Consider the following 19,604-nt stretch of genomic DNA (forward strand, 5'->3'; position numbering starts at 1 on the left):
AACTTCATAACTGTTTAGAGAAACTTCAGAGAAAGTACATTGCTACTTTATCTGTTCGCTTGCACATGAAATAATCCAACTGCTGGAGATGGCTGAGTGGAGCTTACTGTATCCATCTATATGCACATACCATAAAGAGCCTCAGGGGGAAGAGAAAGAAAGGGATTTTGCTGGGTGCACTGACTAGATGGTAGAGTTTGCTAAGCCCAGCGAACATCTGAAAGATGTTGAAAGATCCCAGCACTCTGAGGATTGTTGGGTTTTGTGTTGGTCTCTGCTTACATAAAGGCAGCGAAGGTTTGGCTGGGAATCTTTGCAAAGCAGCTGATGGAGGTGAAAAAATCTGACTGAAGTCCAGTGGGAATGAGGCATTAACTTCTCCTCCAAAAAAACATTAATCACTAACAGACCTATACCAAATAAATAAATAATGTTTGTAAAAGCAAAAAGGGATAAAGCTGAAGGAAATCAAACCATACAGTGCCTACTACCAGATGAGGATCTGGTTATCTAGTAGATATTTCAGAGGGCAAGCTTGATTTCCAGTCAGCTGTCTGGGGTGACACAAGGTTAAATTTCTGAAGTTACTATAGAAGACAAATGCAGTTCGTCATGTACTATAATAATACCAGAAACAGGGAATGAAATGCAGGCACATTCATTTATTTTTTGGCTCAGATAAAGAACCAAAGAGGTGATGTAACGGTAGTCATGAAAAATAGAGACTGTATTGATAGAAAATGCTTTTAAAGGGAAAAAGGTCTTTCTGAATTCTATATAATATCAACATACGGAAACAATTACACTTGCATTTAGAAAACACCAGAAATATATGCCTGCATTTCATCTAGTATTTAAAAAACTACCTTTAACTGTTGTCACACAGATTACATTACTTAGAATAAAAAGCCATCTTCAAAGAGGTCAGAAAGCTTTTACGTTATTACAACAGGGGCATAACAGCCAGAATAAGAGCCTAGAACATCAGAAGTACAGTAACACCTCATCTTCAGCACGAAGCTGCTTCAAATGATCATGTTTCTGTTACACGGGGATGTTTTTACAACACAAAGCATATGCTTTCAGCACTCAGCTATAAACATTTTTTTCACTGTAATCTAGGTGGACTTATTTTAGAAGAGCTGCAATTTGCTCTTTATGTGTCCTGCACTAGCTAAACTTCCAGCTTTCAGCCTGAATCATCCACAAATCCTTTCTTAATGTTAGAAGATGCCAAGGACTGCTGTAGTAAATGAATACGAAGCTGGGCAGTTAGCACACAACAGATATGGAGAGACGCACACTGCCCATATGTGAACTTCATTCCTTTCGGAGCCTTCTGGGTGGATTGTTTTGATGTGTACACTTGAACAACTTGTTTCTTCTGCTGTTGCTTAGAGACAGACATGTAAGTCAAGTAAAAAGATTCTTCAGATCTCACGCCTGGCTGAAAGCCATTGTAGGAAACAACTTAGATAAAGGATCTCGAGATCCTTTAGTTAAATTCTTTATGATTTATTTGAAAAAGAAAAGTAGGAAGGACTGTCAGGTTTCACTTTTTAATTTTTTTTTTCTATTTTCTTCTGGGAAGCTTTATTGCATGCTTTCACTTTTGAAGCCCTAAAAAATGTGTAATGCAAACGGGCATGTTTCTCACTTGTGGCACAAAAGGACCGAGTGAACCAACAGTCTCAGAATTACTGTCAGACCCTGGGGGAGGAAGATTTAATTCTACCCTCACAACTTCAAGCACTACGGCAAGACTACAATTTGCATTTCTGACACATTTGTTCTGGAATATCCATTCCACAGCTTAAAGCCAACCTGGAATGGGACCTGTGGAAATTTCTGTGCACGCTTTGGCAGATAAAGGGGTAGCAGGCTTGGCCAGCCTTGAGAGATGAAGGGGTAGGTGTGTAAGTACATCATTAGCAAAATCACAGGATGTTCTTGTCATCATTTAACAACTTCAAATGTGACCTCTGTAACCCCTGCTCTCTACAGATTTCATCCACTCACCTAAATTCAGCATTTAGCAATAGCTGCATCAGAGTCAGGAACTATGAATGGAAATATCCTCCATGTTACCAGTCAGCGTAATTTATTTATTTCACTAGCTGCCAAAATGTGCTTACTTTGCTTGTCTTTGTCCTCCGCAGTGCTTCTCTTGTTTCTACCATCTCCACAATGACAAAGTCATTAGTAAGTAGGTTTTTTTACCCACATGACACCTCCAGGCTCCATAAGCAAGCTTTTGCTGAACACTGCTGTTCTATGTCCAAAAATGACTTTCCATGGGAATGTTTATTGTTGATGTTGCCACAACTTCCAAGTTACTATTCAGTGAGTACCAGTGCAGGTTAGTTATTATGCAGTTCAAAACACCTGTCTGAATGATCATTCTTTTTCTAACTAAAAGGCAGATTTCACACACACACACCAACAGTTCATTTATTAATTCCCTCTGACCACCCAAATACCTCATTCTCTCTTAGTCAACGTGGGATCTCAATTATTAGTAATTAAAAAATCATTAACATACTCACCCTGTCTCCAGGTCGTACCATTGGTTCTTGTTTTGTGCCTAATTTATGTAGTATATTGTAAGCAACCTTCATACTTCTGGTCCAAAGTTTGCCTATTAACACAAAATTTGTGAAATTAATTTTAAAATTCTTTTTATGTTTTACCAGCTTATAAAAGAGAAAGAATACCTGAGCAATGAAAAAAAAAAAAAAAAAGACTAGGAACATTTATAGTAGTTCTTCAACTAAACACAACACCACTACTGGGACTAGGGGAAATATTTAAATACTTATCAGAAGCTTTGTTTGAGCTTCTTTTTTTGAGAGAGCAGCATTAAAAAAAAAAAAAAAAAGAAAGAAAAAAAATAGTTTTCTTCATGGCAGAAATTTCTTACTTTGAAGAAAATTGGATCTTTGCTCCAAAAGTTAACTGTTAGAGAATGGCTGGGACATCACCAAGTCCAGACACTATCCTAGCACCCTTAGCTGTAGCAAGCTGGACAAGTTGCATTTCAGCCCAGACTGACCTCCGAGGGTGTTGCTCAAGGTTCTTGATGGCACTTCTCTCACCCCAAGCCACAAACAGAAAAAGGAAAAAGGTCCCAAGAAGCAGAGACAAAGAAAAAAAACCCCAGCAAACAGAAAACACGCCACAGCCAAAGGGGCACACAAGCAGCAGGGACCCTCTGATCCTTAGGACATCCATATGGCCGTGTTTCACTCTTAATTCTGGCCCTTCCTCGACTTAACCTGGCTTTTTCTTCTCACCTATTCCCATACTCTCCCTTCTTTCAGTTTCATTTCACTTGCTCCAGGTACCCTTCGTTTTTACTGTCTCTCCCTTGCTTCATCTCTCCAGCTCCACACTTAGTTAATCCTTACCAAGATTTCACCCCAATACTCACTCAGTTTATCTCACCAAGACCTCATTGGCCATGTTACACGTCTTTCATTAATCTTTCAAGCGATCAGCATCTTCCAACTATGAAAGCTCTTTCAGATGGCCTTTGTTTAGAGACCTTGTTACTTCCATTTGAACAATACCGAGTGTAACAGTCCTTGTTCCTGGCTGGCCCCTAGGTACTGTCTTTAAGCAGTATTCAATCTGACAGTAACAAATCTTTAATTCATGCCCACCAATAACTTCAACGATAATAGGTTCTGACAACAGATTACCTATGGGGTTCAGCAGTTGAGGCTCCCAAACATACGGTATTGCTATTTATAACTAAGCCAAGCAGTTGTTAGAGTAAATTCTTCCACATCCTGGTTATAAAATGCAATACTATCCAATTAGTTTCCAGTGCAAATCTGGTGTAAATACAAAGTACAAGGAGAAGGCCAGACTTTCTTTTTTTCCTCTTAAGGGAAACGGGAAGGGTCACTGCTGCTTGTTACTGAGAAAGTACTAAATGCAATTACTTCTTATGAAAATGGTAATATTGTATCATCAAACAATGTTTTGCAAAATTTTTGTTTATTTGCAATTACTCCAGTATTTGCATGCTGAACTGCCTCGGTGCTCAGAAATAAACATAACTCAATTCTGTTCCACTAGAAATTCAGCATGGATACAGGAGTATGTCTGCAGGATTAATCCTCACAGCACTATGACAGAACTACCTGCATTTGATGGAAATAAAGTCTTTAAAAGCATCCCTGCTGCACAGTCAACACTTGAATTTGACAAGTAAGCTGGAAAAAACCAAGGATGCCTTAAGAAAGCAAATATTCTTAAAGGTTTCCAACATTAAAGTTTCAGTGGCAACAAACTTCAAAGAGCAATTAGTAATGATACAGAAAATTGGAGAATGGAAATCAAAAGCCTGGCAAAAGTTCTGAATTGCAAGAAAGAACCATCTTTACACAAAACACTTTCAAGCTTGAAATGAACATTGAATGTTTAATTGCTTTTCTGAGAGACATAAGGGGCTGCTGTGAAAAGTTCTGTCTGAGCTATAGAGATTGTATCTGTTACAAGTTTTAGATTTGCATTTATGACATTCACACTAATTTTTCACCTATTAAGTGCGCCATCTTACAATATTTTCTTCAAAATCTAAGGGCTATTCATATTAAAGTATTTAGATGCATTCTTTCAGAAGTACCCAGGTATGCAGCGCAACCATCTCCACATAAGTGATCTGAGTAAATGCAGAAATTACGTTGTCTCAAAGACTAACTAAATTTAAAAGGGTACTTTCTAGTAAAGTTTTAAATAATTAAGTCTTCAAATACATTTTGTCATAATCCTCTTTTATTGCCAAAATTTTATTTCAGCTTCTGAAACATAAGAGCATATATAATGCTGCCTCCCTAATTCCTCACCTTTCCATTTAAATACCCTTTGAACTGCACAGAAAGTGCCCATAATACTTCCTAACTGTCAAAGACTTCCATTTTCTGTCACCACAGCCCTTTCCTGCTCTATTTACCTGTGCAATATCAAACTATGTTAATTAGCCGAGCTAACTGCATGTGCACATGTGTATGAAACTGTGGAAAACCAGAACAAAGAAGCTAGTTTGCATTCAGCTGGGAAGGAGCTGGAATAGACAGTCTCTCCTGAAGCCCTTAAAGCTCTATACCTTCACCCCAGCCCCTGCCTACTCCCAGCTGCTGCTGCCTCTGCTCCCGTGCAGGCAGCCCCTGTGCAGGCAGCCCCCGTGCAGGCAGCAGCAGCCACGGGCAGGCAGAGCCCACGGGGCAGCCTCGCCAGCAGGCACAGCAAAGTCCATGCGCATCTTGAACTGGATCATGTTCAACAGGAAGCCCATAATTTTTCTTCCAGGGTATATCGCTGTGTTCCAAAAAAAATAAATAAAGGGCTACAAAAGGAGCAGTAATCCAGAAGCTGGAGGCAGGAGTGTATGAATGATCAGGGCCACATCTGTGGCTGCTGCATGGGGTACCAGCTTCTGACCAGAGGTGCACTGAACCACGCATTTATTTTGCCATCTTGGCTGCCTGGCCCCCCCAACATCACTGACAAACACAAAGGACTTGATGACTGCAGGATAAAAGCCCTCGGTAACGGAGGATGTTACAAAGAAGGAAATCTTTGAAGTATTTCCTTCCTTGGTTCTGCCTAGGTTGCAATTCAGTGTAATTCTTCCTTTGCAAACTTGAGAGATTAGACATTGCTGGGAAAAAGCCGATTGCTAAAACCTCTCCCACAAATCCCAACGCTGCGACCTTGCTGTGACCTCCATACGGTGCCACATCTGTGCAGTGGGAGGGGGAGGCCTTGGCAAGGAGGCCAGATGTGCTTCGTCCAAGGCTTTCTCTCTGAGACAGGGCTTAGGGCTGCCGGGCCGATCCTTGTACGGGCTAAACCGTCCTCGTTACACGGGCTACAGCAGAAATCTGGCTGTCTGCAGCTGCTCAGGATATGCCCTGCTGTCCTCAGCCGGAGTGCAACGAGACACTGGTCCTCCGCAGATAAACACGCTGCCATTAATCTTCTAATAAGTTAGTTGGCTTGAAAACAGGACGGCAGATGTAGGAAACTCAAGCAAGAGTTTCATTTAGCAGTGAGTGGACCAGCCAATGTTTCAGCTCAGTGCCAGAGCTCCTTTCTTCCAGCCACACTGCTGCAGCAGAAAGCTGCGGGAACTGCCAGCAGTGCTGCTGCCTTGCCACCATTTCCCCGGGGATAGACCGGACCCCATCAGCCCTCCTCTTCCTCACCTTCCTGCCTGCATCCCCACTGTAGCACCATCCTTTACAACTGCCCTACCTGCCTCACCGGGGACAGGATTTGTCCCTGCTGGTCTCTGATCTGCTTACCAGCCATACATGAGCAGCTACTTTCTTGTATTTAAAAATGAACAAGTGGTAAAAGATCTACAGAGATAAGTCATTAGTGAGAGATCTGAGTCTCTAGTGGTGGTCCAGGCACAAGAGTACCCTCCAGAAGGGGCCTGGGCTCTGCAGACCCTGTGCTGTGTCTGCCAGTCACACACACGTTGTGGATAACACGGGGCACTAGGTGTTTACTAGTACCTAGATGTTTAAGTACTTGAATTACCACTCAGTTTTCAGGTCACAAAACTATCTCCTAAACAAAGCAGATTGGTAGGTGCTCACAGAAGAGCTTCCCAAGTTGATTTGGGAAACAAAACCCCAGCAACATCCAGTTAACACATAACTTGCTGCTACTACAATTTACAACCTTGTTCCTACCTCCCATCAAGCCGCTAATTGTGGTGCTGCTTTCCAAGATCTTGTATAACGCTGTAAGATGGTAAGAAATTAAGCTTTTCTCCACATCTATCATTGCCTAACTTATAATTGCTTAAGCATTTACTGAAATAAATCTTCTTTTTCTAAAGATGACTGCATCTTCCTCAGCCACTTCTGTCACTTGCCCGGAGTGCTGCTGCCAGGCTTGCACGCCCTAGGCGCAGTGTTTATACAGGGAGGCCTTTAATGCTCTTCACATAGTTGCAAACTAAACTGAGTGCTCCCACTGCCCAGCAAGTATCAGCAAGTACTGCTATGCCTCTGAACCCCAGCCATATCCAGCAGCCATCGTGTACACAAATATTCTCAGTAGGACAGGATGGAAAACAGCATCTCTCTGGCAGCTGTGACAAACTCTGTTAACACCTGTGTGGGGCATGTCCCTGTTCCTTTGCCGCCGGAATCTTGATTTAGTTGAACAGTAGCAACTCTACTATAGTAGCAACCACATATTTTACATTTAATTTGTATTCGGTCTTGTTCTTTTTTTAACAGTCTATTCGGAGAGCAGTATCTTTTACCAACTGAAATTTAGCAAGCTAGAGTTAAAAGCCAGTTCCATCTGGACAAGCAACACATTATGAGAGTAAAGGAAACCACCAGGTCTTAAAATCCACATAAAAAGGGATCAGTTAACAAAAATCAGATGTTTTCCACGTGACACCAAAGTAAATGCCCTTCCTCTTCATTTGCCAATCTGTAAAGGGACTATACATTTGTGTTGAATGTAAAGAAGGTTATAAGAGAAAAGCTGTATCAGGGAGAAAACTTGAGAGAGAAAACAAACCACAGTCAAGTTCCTTATCATCTTCAGGATGCTTTTCAGAACCACACAGCACTAACTCAACAAAGCCAAACCAGTGGTTGCTTACCAATCTCCGTGCACAGCAATTGCGAGACTGCCAAAGTTTAACTGCAAATAATTTTGTCAAATATTCATTTTCTCAGTATCACAGTAGGACATTTCTTATATTAAATAGAAACAAGAGTATTTATTAAAACTGGTATAAATGGCAAACTTCCTAATGCTATGCAGGTAAAGCAGGGTTTTTTCTGCTTTGCAAAATAACAGTCACAGTTATGCTGCTCTGTTAGCTCTTTTTTTCACAAACCTTTTTTAGATCCATCCAAAGCAGCAAATGAAGTTGCTGCTTTTTGGGAGAAAAAAATCCAAAGAAAAAGAACAAAAATATTCTGTTGCAGAGAATAAAAGGCTCCAGACATACTCAGAATTGAGGTAACCTTGCTACTACAGTGCTTGATATCCCAATCTTAATCATAGATTGTAATACAGATTTTTTAAAGTCATTTTCTGTCTTTTTATTAAAGAAATAAAGGTTTAAAGTACAAAATAATCACAAGATTGATATCTTTGTACGGACTTGAACCATGACTATCCATACCTCTGCAAGCACTGAGTTATTTCAGATATAAGGACAATCTGGTTATGTAGCTACTTGGTTAGGAGACACTCAGTTCCCCCTCTCCTCCTGACAATCGTGAATTCCTGGCTGAGTTGATTCTCACAGCCAGAGGACATGGGAGGAGCTGGGTCGTACACCTTGTGTAGTGTGGGTTGGGGTTGGCTATTTTCAATCTGTTATTAAGTTTCAGCCACCTCAAGGTATCTCCAGTATAAGCTAAATCACCTCTTCTAAGGCAGTATGACTTTGGCCACAAAATGTTTCCAGTTGTGTCAGAGTATTATTTTTTATTGGCAATTAATTTGAAAAAAAAAAATAGCTTTTTTCAGGCATTTATTTCTCCACAGAATCCAAATGGATAAAGAAAAAATACTTCTCTATCCACAGCACCTCTTCTTTTTTGCTAGCCTTGCTGTCTCCAACAGGCTTCTAACATGTGAAACAATACATCAGAGCTACTGAAAATGGTTTTTAAAAAAACATGACTACAGACAGTGTTAGATAAAGAAAATGAGACTCTTTGAAGCACATGTAGTTAAGTGGTACTCATTTTGTTGTTTTTAATAATGGTTAAAATAAGAAAGCTCAGAACTTGCTCATCCCAAATTACTTTCAGCTTTTTACTTTTTCCCCAGTCTTTCTGATTATTCTTAGAATAATCATTTTAAGCAAGAAAAGTAACTGTGATAGTGTAAGTACTATATAGGATTTAACTGTCCTTTATTCACATTTTTCCTCTAAGAAATAACTAAGCACTTCATTATTAATACCGACAATACCAAAACCAGATGCCTGACTACTCTGATTAACTTTGTCTGAGCCAGAAATTGTCTTCCTCTTCCTCAGAGCACATATTAGGTTTCTAGTCAGAGTTCAGACTTACATAAAACTCAGTAAAGACATCCTTCCTTCCCATATCTCAGACATTTCAATTTATGCATATTCAGTGATTTGATTTATAAAGGGATTGTGAATAACTTAACTATGATGTTCTCCACTTAACCAAGTTCCCAGAGGAACAAAATATTTGAGAAATAAGTAATATTCAGTGTTTCATTCACCAGAAGGAGTTTAAGAGTTTTGAGTACATTAAATAAAGATTACAACTGAGGCACTGAGAAGAACTTCAAGAACTGAGGCAAACCACTTCAAAAACTTGCTTGAAAAAAAGATGAAGTCTACAAGTGCAGGTATTCGTTTCTTCTATCTACAGTAATTTGAGACACATGGAGGAAAACAGTCCTGACATGCTATGAAGACAATAAGCTCAAAAAACATGCTAAAAAAGACACAGGAGATGTAAGGCATTACAGATTAGATGAATTCCTGAAGAGGAATGGGAAGGCAGAGATGATTTTAAGCAACAGCTGAAAGAATAACTTCTTTAAACTAGTTCTCTTTATGGCACAACAGCATATCATGATCTAGAGCACTCACCACTTAAATCCACACCAACAGTATCATACCCACATCAGCCGCTGTTAGGTAGGGCAATTTATTCCAATAAATCACACAAAGTAGTCTTACCACACCAACCTACCAGTGTCTGTCATGGCATATCGTAGCTTGGCCATTCGTCTGACCACTCTCAGACATGTCTGGGCAAGACAGCAGAAGAGTTGTGAGGAAGGTTTTGGAGAAAGAGAATTTTGAAGACTCTCAGAGAGCTCCTTTTCAGCATGCAAAGCCACCAAGGGGAAGTATGAAAGCATCCTGGAGAGATGCAACAGGCCAACACTGTGTTTTTCAGGGCCAGAGAGAGCCTGCTGTAAGAATCAAGACTAAGGTGACAGATGGGATGAGACTTCACCATGTAGATGCAGCAAAAGGTCTGCATTTGAAAAGATTTGCTCCCAAAATAACCTGCGAGGTTTGGACACAGAACAGCTGTAACAAAAGTAAAATGTCCAGGTTGTGTACGATACTCAAGCTACAGCCTGAGTATCGGGCAGTATGGCAATATTGCTTACGTGATCCACAAAGGAGGAGATAAATATGCTTGAAGTTATGAGAATAAGTTACTACTACTCAAGAGGGGCTATGACCTAGCTGACAGCTGGAGACACTCCTGGAATCCAGTTTGCAAAGATGAAAGAAGTCTGGAATAAGCAGGCAAACCTGCAATTCATCCATGCAGAGACAAGAATCTGGAGAAGATGCTGTGTATGAAAAAAATAATGACCAAAAGACAACATGTAGAAACCTCCTCTTAACCAGAAAGTTGGAGGATGAATCAAGAGGATTTCCATGAAGACATAAGAGAGTGTGAGACTGAAGCTGAAAGAGTAAACAGAGGTAAGATATTCAAAAAGAGTTGTATAGTGACCATCTAGGTAACATGCCAAAGACTGAACCTCTAGAAACTTAGAATTATTCTTCAAACTCTTTAATATTTCTCAAACAGTGAACATACAAAAATTCCTGGTAATAGTGTTTACTTAAATTGGCAAAGAACCTAAAATTAACTGTGAGATACAAACTCAGAAGCTACCAAAAGACTTCAATGTTGATATTTTAAAGTTTTGGTCATCTGATCATAGCATGCACACAAGGAAATTAAGTGTCATATTAATACCATGTGGTAGGATTATGGAATAAGCTCACCTTTTCAAAAGTTTATTACCTACTGGGGCCAGTGGAAATATGCACAAGGATAAAAATTAATGAATAAAAGTGTCTTTGCTGAGTTTAAGCCTTAATGTCTATTAATATTCAAGTTTTAAAAAATGCCATGCCCACGATTGCTAGAAAATACTAGACACGAAAGATGGACTAGCCACAGCAAAATCATTCATAAAGTCACAAATAAAATGGCAGGTGGCTGTAAAGTTAATGATATTTCAAAGCAGCTGTCATTTAAGAAAACTGCCATGGCACACTGAGTGGACATTTCCCATGAGGAAGAATGTCAGCTTGAAATCTAGCTAGCAGAGAAGAATTCACTGAATCTCTTACAAATGTTTTGCTTTGTAACATCTTTTATCAATTAAAAAAAAAGAAAAGACAAAAGAACTGATTTTTTCTGAACTCAGGAAACTACAGAAAGGCCAAATGGAAGCAATGAGAACATGAGTTTTAGTCCCATTTTTCTCAGAATTTGGACAATTCACAAGAGGGGTTGGGAAAGAGTTATGTTAGGACAGAGAAGCAGGCTAGGTGGCTCCATGAGCCACATGGATGAGTTCCTCAGGTTGATTTGCTCAGCCTACAGCCCTTTGGGCAAAGCAGGACATATGCTCAGACTCTCTGGACAGAATCCCATATTCAGGAAAATGGTCTGACTCTCACTAACATCTTAATTTCTTTTCCTGTCCAATTTATTTAGGCCATTCAGTAGATGATATGAATTGCTCTTCCGCAAGCATGTAATTGCAAACTCAAAATTCTTCTCTAGTTCCGAGTAAATGTCCTTAAGGAAGAAAAAACATTGATCAATGGTGAATCATAGGTTTGCCTCCTAATTTAAGTAACTTCTTTACTCCGAGTACCTGAAGGGAAAATGTTTCATGCATGACCTTCAGTTGCAAAGGTTCTGTTATGCTTTGAAAGCCTTTAACTACATGTGCAATGCCAAACTTGCAGCAGACATCTTTCTGGCCAGGGACCATCACTCAATCTGATTGCTGAACAGAAAGGAGCATTCAGCACTGAACAAAACAGGCAAACCTCTATATCACAGCATGTGAAAACATTCTCTGCACAGAACTCTAGGCCCCTGAGAAGGTAGAAATAAATAAAAAAAACAGAATAAATTCTTACATCCATATGAAAAAACATACATAAATACTCCAACTTGCTTTCAAAGTTGGATGGTTATTCACAACAACTCCTTTGAACATTTCCCAAATGGCCCCTGAACATCTCAAAATTAGAATATATTTGTCAGAGGTATCCTTATGTTTATTTTTATTTGGTCTTTCTTGATTGCAATAGATTGTCAGGCAGTACTTGTTGAATTATATCAACATACCAAAGATCACGCTGAAATATATCCTGGCAAATCTATTTCAGGGGGTATATTTACTAGCTGTACAACTATGTATCAGGAGGAATAATTCAAAACACACTTACTAGAGTGTCAGTAGAACATAGGAAAAAGTCCTATTTTAATTTCTTCAGGAAGCTGGTGAGTTTTGTATACCAGGTTCTGCTTTTGCAGAACAAAGCCTGGGCAATATCCAAGGGCAATGGATTTAGAAATTAATCTTCAGGAAAGTCTTCTCTAGGATGTATGTAAAAAGTGGTCTTAATTTATAATCTGTGATTCCATGGGTATATGTACTCAGCTCTTTTCCTATTTGTGAAATAAATCATACTGTAACATCTTGGCAATCCATCAGACACCAAGAGCTTCAGAATCATCTTACCTTACTCAGAAATGGAACAGATGAATCCTTAGAGGGCTTTTTTCACTGTGTATTTATGCATTTACTATACCTGCAGACACTGTACACAATATATAAAAGCACAAGGAGTTTGAAGAGCACTCACCGTAAGTGAGAATATACAGTGGTTTTCCATTAGTATCCATAGTGGTTAGGCAAGGAGCTTTCGGTGAGATGGTGCCCCATCGCTGCAAAGCTGCTTCCAGAGAAGGCGGCCAATTTGTAACCACACCTAATTGTTCCCCACGCATAGCCAACATCTGAGCTCCTTCTGGCTTTGGCTGGTTTGGATCTGGCTGTTGAACTTATGATTATGAAAAGATACACAGTTACCATGTAAATTCTATACCTTGTGTACACCTGTGTAACCAAGAGAATAAGTTACCTTTGCAAAATATCCTGAAAATAATGTTAGAAGGTATTGAGAAGCAACACAGAAATACAACAGAATAATTAACTTTTAACTTTAAGAGAGATGAAGCAACTGAAACATCTCAGGAATGCACGTGCTTATCCTTACACTAGCTCTACAAGCAGGGAAAGAAACTGCTGAGGCAGCATGCATATATTTATCTCTGAAATAATCAACTATCTTTATTCCTAAATAGGGATGGAGAATACTTCTTCCTGGCAAAAACACAGTAATGAGCTGAAACTGCAGAACTACTGAAAAAATGTACTTTAACAAGTCATCAGTAACAGACTGATTTAAGTCATGCTCTGTTACCATACTTTGTTATAAACTACAATGAAGACTATTTAAATCTCCACATCCTGGCAGATCTTAATTCTCAAAGCACTGACCTCCATAAAAAAAACCAAACCAAAACAAAACAAAAAAAAACCCCAAAAAACCAGAAAAGAAAAATTTCTTCATTGACTTTATCCTTGTTTCTATCTTACATTTAGTTCATTTTTTCAATGCTTCTCTGTTACACAAAGGATGTGTAAAACATTTAACATGCTCCCTCACTAACAGTTTTTCTCATATTGGTGTTCAAAAGCAATGGCTGTAACCCACAGCTGAATGTTCATAAAGCAAAGCTTCCCTCCACTCCCTTCTGTTGTTTCTTTGCAAGCAGAACCAGGAGCTGCGCAAACAAGAGAGACTTTTGACTCTACAGCACTACATCCAAGCTCACTACGAACAGATTCAACTAAATACCGATGCTTTTTGGTACTTGCCAATACAGCGAAGGCTTACTTGGCTTTCTAGAAAGTCAATCTATGAGACAAACATTTTACAGAGTTTTAATAAGAGATCCCCAAACCTTTTGAAAAACAGTCATTTTACCTTCTAACAATTCCTCAAAGTCATCTACAAAGAACTCTCGTAATGGTGGTCGTTTGGGCCGTTTTAGTGTATTGACCAGCTGCTGAATCTTTGCTGACACTCTGCTGCTCACTGGTACTCCTGCAGGACAGGGATCAATGGAGACATCAGTCGACTGCTATGCTGAACGCCACCAGATGTTAAGTGGGGTAAGAAAAGGTCTAGGACTGCAAGGCCACCACCACTACAGTTTCATGCCATACCGTGACTCAAGTATTCAACATTAAGACATAAGATCATTTCAGCAAAAAAGAACAATGACGCCTAGAGTTTAAATAAAAAACAGTACAACAATGTCAGAGTGAGGTTGCAAAATTAAGAGGGGAAATGGCACATAGACTGAGGGAGAGAAGCACAGTGAAAAACCCCTCCCTACAGCCAATACCAGTAACCTTACAGAACTCTTCCCTAAGCATTGGCAGTGGTCAGTGAGAAGATGGGCAGTGGCACTCCCCATGATCACTGGCCATACCGATACTGTCTGACTAGACTGCAGCTCAGCGAGGAGTATGGGTAATAGGCTCTGGCCCATCATTCACTCTGGTTTGCTCTTTACACTGTAGTGGACGCCTGTCCCATATCCACATGAAACATGGTTCACATCTTTGTGTTACTTCAGCATGACTCTGTATTCTCTGAACATCCCTACAGCCAATCCCACCAGCCAGCAATCTCCAAAGGGAGGCATGCGTGCCCATACAGCATTTTGAAAAACACAATTCTGGTTAGGAGTATGGGGCAAGGGGCACTTTTATAATATAATCCCATCAATCACCTCCCCTTTCTTTTTCCCTAGTCGAGAGCAAAGCCTCTGCATCATTCATGCCAACTGTTCCTGAACTAATGGCTTTCTGTCACTGCATTGCAGGAATTTCTGCTTCCTACCCTTCCACAAGGTTGGCTCCAAAACTTTTACCAAGTGTTTTTTAGAGCTGAAGCTGCTAAGTTTGGATGTGATACACTTGGTCAACAATTCCACACCCTGCTGAAATATTGTTTAGTAAGTTTTAGAAAAGAGGAGCAGTAAATAAGAAAGGGTTTACAAATAACTGTTTTTCAAAAAAAACCAAAAAACAAAACTCAGAAAATAAAACTTCAAACACATCACTTTTCAAGATGTAGCCATCCTACCATGTCACGTTCTTTGTAATTTAAAAAACATACTAGCTGTAAACAGGCAGCATGATATAATCAGATGTAAAGAGATTCACTGCTTTCTTTTGCTGAACAATTTCTGTGGGGAGTCAGCTCTGCTGATCAAGAAATATTTCTCTGTTGGCTTTACTTATACCAGTTTGGTTTAGGACTGTAAAGATGCTGCAACTTTGTACATGTTTATAGGTGAAAAGTGCCCAGAAGAAACAAAGAACAGATGCATACAGTAACCACTAAAAATGTTACGATACTCAAAAAAACCTCCAGTTTTGCTTTGTGACATACCATCACCAGTCTCCATAAGTTCAGCATTTCCATACTTTGGTGCCACTCGTGCTGTTGATCCTTGTGGTCTTTCTACTTGTATTGAGTGTTCTGAGGTGTAAGTGGTAACATCTGGAGGGGCAGAATGATTTTCTGTGAAAAACAAGGTAAAAGGTTTAACCATGAACCTCTAGTGTTGAAGAGCTGAAAAGCAAAGGGGAAAGGATACCATTTGATTTTTTTCCCCCAACATCTGAACAGGTGTTAAAGTTAATGCACAAAATGAATGTATAAAACTATAATGTACAGCATGATTTTCATAAATAAAGCTTCCACTGATTAAACCAGGGGCTGTATATCTGCAATCATGTAAGCAACAGGCTAAAAAAATGATACAATTAGGTTGTAGGTTCTCCACTGACATTTAATTTTATACTAAGCTAAAGCTTGTGAACAGCTTCAAATAGAAAAGATGCCAACAAATATACTTCTGATATATTATTGCGTAGGTTTTCTAAATAAAAAGAACACAGCATGTTGTCAATCACTTGCAAGTGTCAATACAGATCAGTTTTATAAGCTCTGTATTCTGTATGTGCCAATTTTTGTTAAGAAAGGAATTTATTCATATATATTAGGAAAAAAATCAATCACAGCAGAGTTGAAACCCAGGAGAAAGAAATAAAATTTAAAGAAACATGAACTTTGCATTCTGCATGGACACTTGCTTGTCCACTATTTTTAGACAGAGTTATTTTAATTCTTCCGCATTACAAAGACTTGCCTTCCAGAAGGCAAACACAATTTGGTCTGACTCATGCCAGCACTGCTAAACAGTTCCACAGAGCTAATCTTTCTCTTTCATAGCCTGATAACTCAGCAAGCTACCACAGTTTGCTTTCCTGTGTTTTCAAGTCTGAGTCTGTATTACCTACGTATTTGTACTATTTTTATGGGTTGTCTCATAATTTTTTTCCAGGTTTTTATCAGCATTAGAGTAGGTGGAGATAAATACCATGAGCAAATAACAACTTCTCTTTCGATTGACATAAATGATCCCCAGCAGCCTCCGAGACACAAAAGAAGGCAGGTCTTCATTCTGCTGCCACTGAAGTGAAGAGGAATGCTCTCTGTTTTACAGTAGGGTAAGACTCTTTAAAAAGGCAACAATTCTGGGAAAACTTCATCTTGTCCTAATACTATTTTCAAGATGTGTTTTTTAATAAATATGTCCTACAAGCATTACGGTGACATAACTCTACTAAAACACCAACTTCTACAGAAAATTTCACCTCAAATGTAATTATAAAGCATTTTCATGAGTCTTGAGCTTTGGATCACTGTAATCCTTGTGCATTCAGTCCCAAATTCATGCACCATCAACACACACAACTATTTTTTATTGCTACACGTACAGTAACAGGATGCTGTATTAGATGCTTATTTTGCATACTTCTCATTTAAAGGTGGCATTTGACAATCATCATGAAAAAGTAAGACATGGCATTAATGTTTGTATTCATGAACATCATAAGGACTCAACCTTATCACTCAATCACAGTATGTGGTTGAGGAAAACACAGGATGCTTTTATCGTGCAACTCAGAAACACCTCGCATCCTGCAAATGTCCCATTGAGCCTTTTGATTTCGATCACATCCACTGTTATCATTTTACTGTAACAAACATGTTATATTGTGCTGTAAGTGATCAATGGAAGTATAATAGCTTGGACAACGAAGCTTACGCTGGTAATTGTTTGAATAATGCTGTCATTTTAGATGCCTTGTCATTATCAACCATGTTAGACTTAGCACAATTTTAGCCCTTTCTTGCTAAGTAGCAAGAGCTTTTTATAGATCATGATTGAACTATTCGATAAGTCAATTAAAAATGCTGATGTTTATCTTTTTATTTTTTACTTATAATGCAGTTTGGCTATGCAAATAGGAGAGATCATGACTAAGAAAATAATTGTACTTAGTCAGCTATTAGCTATTAGTAACATGAGAAAGTATTTTTAAAGTTAGCTATAATTGTTTACATCTTCCCAGTGAAGTATTTCCATCTTTTCAGACTTTACAAGGCAAATTAAATTTGAGTTAAAGTATCCTCTTTCAGATTTTAGCACTGAGATGGTATTTTTTTTAATGCATGGGAGAGAAGATACATGATCCAAAGCACCACAGAGCAGAGGTGCTCTCCCTTCTGATGTATACCTTTGAAGCCAAATACTTCTTTGTAACACATGGTGCTGGGTAGGGAGAAAAAACATGAGAAAGACATTTCCTGCTCTTTAGTAAAAGGGCATCCTTTTGAACAAGCAGCACTGGCAATTGAAATCACCTAGAAGAAACTCCCTTCCCTAGGTGGCCCCCACTGGCTAGCCAGAGAGTGGGGTTTTAGCCCCCTGGCTGCCCATTCGCTGTTTAAATTTCCATTAAGAACTCTTATACAGCAGAAGAGGAACATTCAGGTTTGTCTTGCCATATTCCTTTAAAGTATCTGCTTAACAGATGTCTTATCTGTTGGCAGTATCTACAGCTGCAAGTTTCAACCATCACATTCACAAATCCTCAGTTGGTTCCCTTCTCAGAGGCAGGTTTGGAGAAATGAGAGTCATACCAACAAAAATTTAGTCTGAATGACTTCTAAAGGAAAAGATGAATTGTTATGTGAAATGTACCCTTTTTTGTATAGAACAGTCATTCCAGGTTTAGACCATGGACACAATTGGTACAGAGCTGGTTGGTCTTGTCAGGTAACTTGAAGCATGGTTTGAGCTTTAGTTAAGAAGAACGATCCTGACACATCTGTTGACTAAGAAGTAGAAACTGTGACAGCTGCATGACTTCAAAGCATTTCCTCCATCAAACATACATATTTGCATCACCTCCTCTTCCCATCTCTTCCAATATTCTTGCATTAGAAGATCACAGACAGAACAGCTGCTTCCAGTTAAGGCGCTCCGCATTTCTGCCACTGCAGTGAGATAATTCACCCATTTCACGAAAATCAGAAAGAACCAACAACGCAGAGCACATTCACATAGGGATAGAGCATGTGCAATTGACAGACCCCCATGTATGAGGAGGAGCCAAGAGGTGGGGGAATATTTTCAGTGGAAGCTTGGAAGCACACGAGCACCATGTATTTGAAAAGTCTCCAGGAACTCAAAAAGCACTTCTGCAATACTATACTTGAAGAAAATGCAGCTTTTTCTCCCAAACAAGCTGGCTCTTCTCATTGTTAGGGGAGGGAAATCCAGAGTCAGGGCTGTAGCTTCTTCCATCAGTTAGGTTCCTGCCATACTGAAGTCCAGGTGACAGGATTTTAAACTAGTCCCCTGTATTAGGAGTTAATATTCCCCCTCAGAAGACAAGAATTTTAAGGTTGTCTGAGAATTCTCAGTCATGCTTTATGGCACATGTTTTTATATTTACTTAATAAGAAATCTATGTAGCCTTTAATGTGGATAAAAGCCTTTGATTTTTAAACAGAAACATATTTGAAGCATATAAAAGAAACATTAAATGCATCTACAGGATCAACATTTTGTAGTGAGATGTTTATATCAACTTACAATGATAGGTAAGTGCCATATGATTTTCATTACATGAACTTCGGGATGTGCTTCCTCTCCTTGATTTTTATATACATATACGTCCAAAACATGTAATACAGACAAACGAAAGCACAGATGCCGGAGCATCTTAAAGCTGAGAATAAACATTTAAAGGATACCTATCCTAAACTAGAACTTTGGCCATAATAAAGCAGCAGCAGCCAAATTAAATTAACAGTACAACATAAAAAGCATATAATAGCTAATGCAAATTATCTAAACGATCCACAAAGCTGAACTCTGCTTATATTATAGCCAAGGCCTTTTATCAAATCCCTTCCCAGAACTGCATTACAGTAAATTGGAAAAATCTCCCTTTGATTCTGTGATGCACTCTGGAGGTCAAATCCTAGTGGATATCAGAATGGAGGGGGTTTATTGGTTATCATTAAAGGTCTTTCTTGTTGCCCCTTAAATTTGTATTTATCAGAATTGGTATCTTCAGAGCGTGCCAATACGTCCTTACATATTTACAGATGATTTCTCTCTTGCAGGCCGATCGGTCTCTGGAGAACAACTCCTGGACCAAACAAACATCAAGCCATGGGAATACATGTTCTTTGTGATCAAGAACAAATTGTTTCCAGTAGCTGAAGAGGTTCAGAGAACAGGATTATTGTTCTCCCTTGCCTTCTCCCCTACCAAAGA

At 39.1% G+C, this 19,604-nt stretch overlaps 1 protein-coding gene across 3 annotated transcripts in view; it reads right to left on the reverse strand.

Moving 5' to 3' along the window:
* Positions 1–19,604, reverse strand: part of DIP2C (disco interacting protein 2 homolog C) — a 324,943-nt gene that overhangs the window by 96,451 nt on the left and 208,888 nt on the right. For all 3 annotated transcript variants that reach the window (XM_037385751.1, XM_037385750.1, XM_037385753.1), the window contains 4 exons: positions 15,353–15,484; positions 13,874–13,993; positions 12,686–12,883; positions 2,547–2,638 (listed from right to left, as the gene is read on the reverse strand). In XM_037385751.1, the coding sequence (XP_037241648.1) occupies positions 2,547–2,638; positions 12,686–12,883; positions 13,874–13,993; positions 15,353–15,484 (542 nt within the window). The remainder of the gene's footprint in view (positions 1–2,546; positions 2,639–12,685; positions 12,884–13,873; positions 13,994–15,352; positions 15,485–19,604) is intronic.

The sequence above is a fragment of the Falco rusticolus genome, chromosome 4 (assembly GCF_015220075.1).
Source record: "Falco rusticolus isolate bFalRus1 chromosome 4, bFalRus1.pri, whole genome shotgun sequence".
In the NCBI taxonomy this organism is placed as follows: Eukaryota; Metazoa; Chordata; class Aves; order Falconiformes; family Falconidae; genus Falco; species Falco rusticolus.